Genomic DNA, 6,924 nt, shown 5'->3' on the forward strand with positions numbered 1-6,924 from the left:
AGAAGCATCTCATCACGGGTACAAGCAAATAACTCTCTAAAGGCATTTGCAACCTTAATGTTGATGGCATTGGTTGCAGATGTACAGTACTTCTAAACTTCTGAATGTTCCTGTGAGCACCACTGGGACAATTGGAGTTGTCCAAGAGCCAAGAACTGCTCACAGAGAGCTTCAGAAAGACCTGGAATTAGCAGGTAATGCACTCAACCCGCCATGGCCTCTATGCACACTTACCGCACAATACTCTGTTGCTGAAGAGAAAGCACGTTGCAGTTTGAACTGTTTTGGATGCCTTTGTACACACCATGTTTGGAGGAGAAATGGCACTGCACGTCACCCCAAAAACACCATCATGTTGTGGGGATGTTTTTCAGCATATGGTACTGGCAGAAATGAAGGAAGGATGAATGGAGAAATGTACCGAGACATTCTTGATAAGAATCTGCTGCCATCGACCAGGATGCTGAAGATGAGACGAGGGTGGACATTTCAGCAAGACAAAGATCCTAAACACATAGTCAAGGAAACAGAAAGTAAATAGAGCTGCTAGAATGACCCCAGCAATCACCTGAATTGAATCAAATTAAAAAAAATGTGTGGAAGAATGTGTCATTCCACTTTATAACATACTTTTATTTATTTATTTGTATGTGTGGATTAATTGGGTTGTTACTGACATCTGGTGAAAAGTTCATGTCAGTAGCAATTATTAGAATTGGAGAATTAGAAACACATTTACTGAGAAAGAGGTTGACATGTTCAATACCCATTTACCCCGCTGTATATAAAAAGTGGCCGTAGCAGTTTTCCAGTTGTGGGTTAATCAGGAAGCAGGAATATACTGAATAGCCACCAGGTGGCGACTCCACTAGACACCGCTACTCTCCTTGAATGGAAACCTACTGGAAAATTGGTCTATATTCTCACTTGATTCAAAACATCAGTAAAGATTTTCCTGAGAAGCTAATGCTCTCAACCACCAGTTTTAGCTCCTCCTAGATCATTATGTCAGTTTTGTAATTTGAATTTGAATTTGAATTTGAATCCTTTTATTGTCATTTATACCAAGGTACAAACGAAATTTAAAATGCAAACTTCCATGTGGTTTAAAAACAAAAAGACATACACACAATCAACAACAATAAGACAGTAAAATTCAATATTGCACAGCTTCCTAAAGTGCACAGTCAATTTTTAAAGTGCAGTCAGTGTTTTCAGTGTGGGCAGACAACTATGTGCAAGAGTTCAGTTGCCTGATGGCGCTGGGGTAGAAGCTGTTGGTCAGCCTGGATGTGTGGGACCGTGATGATCTGTAGCGCCTCCCGGAGGGCAGCAGCGAGAACAAGGAGTGGCCTGGGTGGAAACTGTCCTTGATTATGTTTTGTGCTCGTTGTTGGCATCTGGTGTGGTGTATGTCAAAAAGTGACGGCAGTTGTGTGTGTGTTATTTTCTGGGCTGACTTCCTGACTCTGTCCAGGGCTTTTCTGTCAGCCGCAGTACAACTGTTGAACCACACTATGATGTTGTATGTGATGATGCTTTGTATGGCACAGGTGTAAAATGTCTGGAGCAGTTTCTGAGGCAGATTGGCTTTCCTCATTGTTCTTAGAAAGTACAGGCGCTGTTGACCTTTCTTCGCCAGGGCAGAGATGTTAGTGGACCAGGTGAGGTCACAGGAGATGTGTGTTCCGAGGAACTTGAAGTCACTGACCCTCTCCACTACATCTCCTCTGATGTGGACAGGGGCAGGGTCTGTTCTTTTCCTGCGGAAGTCAATCAACATTTCCTTGGTTTTGGAGGAGTATGTTAGTATGTTCCCATGTAGAGGAAATGAGCATGACACACGAGTGGACACCAGTGTGATTGACAGCTGGTATTGTCCAGTCGTGCCCAGTGTGCAGGTGCTGTCTGTGAACTTTGGGCTGCAAAACCTCAACATGGCACTGAATCTTGAGGCTTCAAATCAGTAATTCATGTTCTTATAGGTGACGACGTGACCTGTTGTCTCTTGGGTGTTTATCAGAGTGTGTCAGCTCCAACATCATACCATAAGAAATGTCTAATGTGTAAAAGTTAGTGATACCTCATGGGTGAGACTGAACACTGTGATAAACAGAGGACTCACTTCAGTGAGTGACCACTAGGTGGTGTAAGAAACTCTGCAGTAGATCCCTGCACTGGAGCCATAGGCCCATTGAGACAGCACAAGGGCCGGGCTTCAGGCCAATTACCACATCATTCCCGCAGACTCGGGTCAGGCTCTGGCTTTTTTGAACCTGCCAATTAGAAGAATGTGTTAAACTTAAACCAATATAAATGCAATCCGCTCTACGTCCACCCTCCCTGTTCCATCTCACTCACATAACTGTCACTCAGATTCACAGATCACATGACACTGATCCCACTCCCGCTGCTTCAAACATTTTTCTAAACTATTGAAAGGAAACGAAATATACCTACTTACACCATTAAAAGTGCTCAGATGAGGTCGGGGGTCTACTGTATAACTGCATTGAGTCTCAGTCATTAAGTTCAATAAATCCATAGTCTATTTAACTTCATCCGTTAAACAAAAATATAATAAATATAGCCTAAACAAGCTATTTTAATTATGGCACTTTTCTAGTGTTGATGACCACTCAAAGCTACTTTACGTTTTTTGCCATTCACCCATTCACTCAGCACATCTATGTGCAGCACTTTTTTCTGTCACTCACCTTTCACACTCACTCACACGCCGTTGGCACAGCCGTCAGAAGCAAGCGTTTTGCCCAAGGACACATCAGCATGTAGACTAGTGGAGCTAGGAATCAAACCCACAACCTTGAAGTTGAAAGACGACTCGCTCTACAATCGAGCTATCGCCGCCCAACAACAACAACACTGCAACACTGACAGCCTACATGTTGTTATGGGAGGTTGAAAAAAAACAACAACAAAAAAACGTCAGGCTTGATTTCCCTAGTGCCAGGGCCCAGTGCTGGGGCCCAGTTTCTAGGCCCGTGCAGGCCACACACACGACCTCTGTCTTGACCCTTGAGTTTCCCGGCCACAGGAAGTGAACAAATCTGCTTCAGCTGAAATATTTAGGGCCAGACATTTTTCAAAATGTATATTATTCTTTAAGTGACAGATAGCCTCCAGTCACTCAGTACTTCAATGAGTGACTGGACACAAACACATTAAAAGTTTCCAATATAAAAATAAAACCCAAACACAACATCATTTAAACTTGGTAACTTTGCATTTACATAGAGGTTTTATTTTGTTTTCGATTCATGATGAGCACCTGACCTGAGATCAGTGTCTCCGTGTCCCCGCCCCTCCTTCACCGTATCTCCGGCCCTCCTCCTCATTAACATAATGATGCAGCTGCTCAGCGGGAGGTATCAGAGGTTAAAACTAACGTACTGCGTCTTTCGGCACAAAAACCACATCAGGTGAGGAACCCAGCAGTGACACGTTGAAGCCAACATGAGGCCGACCTACCTGACCCGTGTCCTGCTGCTTGCAGTGTGTTGTTGCGTGGCCGTGTGTGATCTTTCACACGTGGAGGACATGAAGAGCCAGGAGCGGTTCTTCCTCAGCTCCCTCGGGCTCTCAGGGCGGCCCCGGCCCGCGGGGAGCCACCAGTCCCGGCGCCACGTCCCCTCTCCGCTGTGGAGGATGTTCCGGAGGTCAGAGAGCGTTCAGGCGCAGGAGAGTGACCCGTGTATGGTGTCAGAGTACGGAGTCCGCGGTAACATCATCCGATATGTACAAGACCAAGGTATCAAGTTATGAGATTGAATTGTTTTTATACAATGTCAACCATGGAACAGCCAGTTTCTGCATAATATAACGTTTCTGACCATTTTACTGCAGTTTCTTTAACTGCACTCATTTATTAGAACCATCATTACCAACAGATGTGATTCATGAATTAATCCCAGCCCAATTTCACGCCTGTTATTTTGTATTTACTCTGTAAAAGTTTATTTAGCGACCAACACAGTCTCTGACAGAATGTATTAAATGTAAAAAAACACCAACAACTATAAATCATATTTAATTTCTTGTACTTCTATAGCCGAAAAGGTGAAGGAATAATAAACTGCAGGGCTTACAAGCCTCAACACCTTTTTTATCTGTACACACAGTTTAAGGAAAGAAACACATTTTGTTGATATAGATAGATTACTTTTATTATGAGACAAAGTTCTCAAAATTTAAATGTAGTTTTGCTATCGCGGCTCCATTTGCAATGTCTCACAAAGCACATGAGATAACAAAACATAAACACAGTAATTCTCAAAACACAAATGGAAATAATGGTAACAGCAAATAGATAAATCCTTTCCCTGTGTGTTAGAACATTTGGAGTTAATTCATTTTAATTCACACTTGAGCCTCCGTCATGTCAAATTCTTATTGTCCTCTGGTCTCTGCAAACAACAAGAAACTAAATAAACTGTGACAAAATCTAATCCCCCTGCTGATGTTTTGCAGGCAGACTGGTGTCTGGGTGGAATAGCGTCTGTCAAGCTTGTGTGGAGAAGCAGCTTTTCTTCAACATGTCTGTCCTGCAGCCTGTGGAGTTGCTGTCTCTGGCTCAGCTGGACGTCAAGTTCCACTGGAAACCCTTCCGACCTGCGAGCCTGCTGCAGGGCCCTCGCACCCTCAGCGTGTCTCTGTATAAAGTGATACGAGCCACGCTGCGGGGAGCCAATCCGCAGGCCAATCGCAGACTCCTCCTGTCCCAGTCCATCCAGCTCCAGCCCGAACCCATCTCCATCACCATGGACCTCACCTCGCTAGCAGAAAACTGGCGTAAACCAGGGCGCAACTATGGTTTGGTTCTAGAGCAGCTTCCTCTCATCGCAGACCCAGAGGAGCTTCTTCCTTTTCACCCCGGGAACTCCCTCCCGTTGGAACCAGCGTTCACTCTGCCGCTCATCCAGGCCTCTCTGGTGGCCGTGTCCCTCAACCCCCACCAGTGTCGCTCCAGACAGAGGAGAAGCGCCGTACACCTCCCTGTGACACCCAGCAACGTGTGCAAGGCCCGGCGCCTCTACATTGACTTCAAAGACGTGGGCTGGCAGGACTGGATCATTGCTCCACAGGGCTACATGGCCAACTACTGCCACGGAGAGTGTCCGTTCCCGCTGAGTGAGAGCCTGAACGGCACCAACCACGCCATCCTGCAGACCTTGGTGCACTCCCTGGACCCACACGGCACACCTCAGCCCTGCTGCGTCCCCATCCGCCTCTCGCCGATCTCCATGCTCTACTACGACAACAACGACAATGTAGTGCTGCGACATTACCAGGACATGGTTGTGGACGAGTGTGGGTGTCGATGAATTTTCACGTCTACAGTTGGGAGTGTTGAATTCCTTCCGTCACTGCAGTAACAATATCAGTGGTTTTAAAGAATGCAGCATCTTTTATGAACAAGTTCTCAGGCGTTTTGAGAGGCATCTTTTTTTTAAAAAAAACAACAACATGATAATAATAAAAACTGGAACATGACACACTTGAGGGTTGGTTCTGAAACACGAGCATTTTTATTAATCCACTCCATCACAGCAACATCAACGTCAGACAATTTTATGAAATGATCAAGAAACACCAAGTTTAATTTTTCAATTAAATTTTCAGAGATAAAACCTACTCTATAGTCAAGCTGTAGCACAGTGTGAAGTAGCAGCGGCATCACAGCAAATGAGAGAGCAAGAAACCTTTAAACCTAGCTTTAAAATCAAATGTTTCATTATTCTTTATTAAATAAAACTGCAGTACAGTCCGTTTTCAACATTCTTCCACTAGTACAATTTAGAGGTAACAGGGACTTGGATCAGACCTACGTTTTCCTCTTGCCTAGTATAGATCACTGCTCTGCTTGTGTAGAGCTGTTGTGTCACTTTCATAAGTGATTCATTTAAAATATAAGATGTTTGAAAGAAAAGATTCACTAGTAGCCAGGAACAGGAAAATTACCTTGTGGGCCAGACCTTGAATCAGGCTTATATAGAGCAATACTACAGTTAATTTATTACATTCTTTTAAAAACATGTCCACTGTTAAATAAACGTAAAGATGTGTAATTTCCTTTGACCTGATTTTTAATTGTCTGATGACCAGTCTGAAAACTTCTAATCTGTGATATGAACGCAACATTTATGTGCAATAAAGTTTACAAAGTAGATTAAGGTAGAAGTTATTGTATGTGAAAGACAAAAATCAGCAGTTTAAACCTTGATATTGATACAAGGGTTCGCAATAGTGAAAGATAAGCACACTTATGTAGAGATTAAGTTTCGGCCTTTAAGCATCACCACTGTTCCCCTGTGATACAAATGTTTCACTGACAGTCTCCGGCTACTCTTTTATCTACCTAGAAATTAACTCTCTTATCTCAACTTCCTGCATGATAAGACTCCCACCTCCTCCCCTCACAGAGCCAGACAGACCACTGGGGGTTGCCATGACGACAGCTGGTCGCCACAGCAACCGGGAGAGGCTGACAGGTTTTTAGTAATTAGTGCGAGAGGGTGAGAGAGATTTTTAGGTGTGAAAGAGTGAAGAGAAACATGTCCAGGAAGCTTGTTTTGATTACATACATGTTCCCACTGAGTCATTCAGTGTTCATTTGAATGTTGTGTTAAAAAACAAAACTTTAATTCTCTATTTTTAAGTCAAACTTTGTTTGTTTTAATCTGTATAAAAAGTATAAGATTGACGATTAAGGACATAAGAGTGAAAAATGGGGTGCGGCATTCAAGATGCTGTGAAAAATACAGTTTTTGAAATACATTTCTGAAAATTCACCATGATAGGAAAATATTGCCATTTTTCATGAACGCTGAAGATTTATTTAGCAAGAATTTGCAAGTATATGCTCACAGTGCTGTTGACAGTCAAGCATTTCAAGCAGTCAAGCAT

At 43.4% G+C, this 6,924-nt stretch overlaps 1 protein-coding gene across 2 annotated transcripts; it reads left to right on the plus strand.

Moving 5' to 3' along the window:
- The first annotated feature begins 3,375 nt into the window (after positions 1–3,375).
- Positions 3,376–5,578, plus strand: gdf3 (growth differentiation factor 3). 2 transcript variants are annotated; one of them, XM_044016368.1, is made up of 3 exons: positions 3,376–3,440; positions 3,515–3,769; positions 4,489–5,578. In XM_044016368.1, the coding sequence occupies exons 2-3, from the start codon at positions 3,559–3,561 to the stop codon at positions 5,340–5,342; spliced, it is 1,065 nt and encodes a 354-aa protein (XP_043872303.1). In that variant the 5' UTR covers positions 3,376–3,440; positions 3,515–3,558; the 3' UTR covers positions 5,343–5,578. The 2 variants fall into 2 exon arrangements, with proteins under 2 accessions (XP_043872303.1, XP_043872299.1); XM_044016364.1 differs by having other exon boundaries at positions 3,383–3,769.
- The last annotated feature ends 1,346 nt before the right edge of the window (positions 5,579–6,924 follow it).

This window comes from Solea senegalensis, linkage group LG2, assembly GCF_019176455.1.
Source record: "Solea senegalensis isolate Sse05_10M linkage group LG2, IFAPA_SoseM_1, whole genome shotgun sequence".
Taxonomy (NCBI): Eukaryota; Metazoa; Chordata; class Actinopteri; order Pleuronectiformes; family Soleidae; genus Solea; species Solea senegalensis.

What these genes read in the sequence shown, in the direction of transcription:
- gdf3 (XM_044016364.1), top strand. Translation starts at nt 3,475, where the DNA reads ATGAGGCCGACCTACCTGACCCGTGTCCTGCTGCTTGCAGTGTGTTGT. An exon ending in CCGATATGTACAAGACCAAG is followed by an intron (nt 3,770 to 4,488) that starts GTATCAAGTTAT and finishes GATGTTTTGCAG; the next exon opens with GCAGACTGGTGTCTGGGTGG.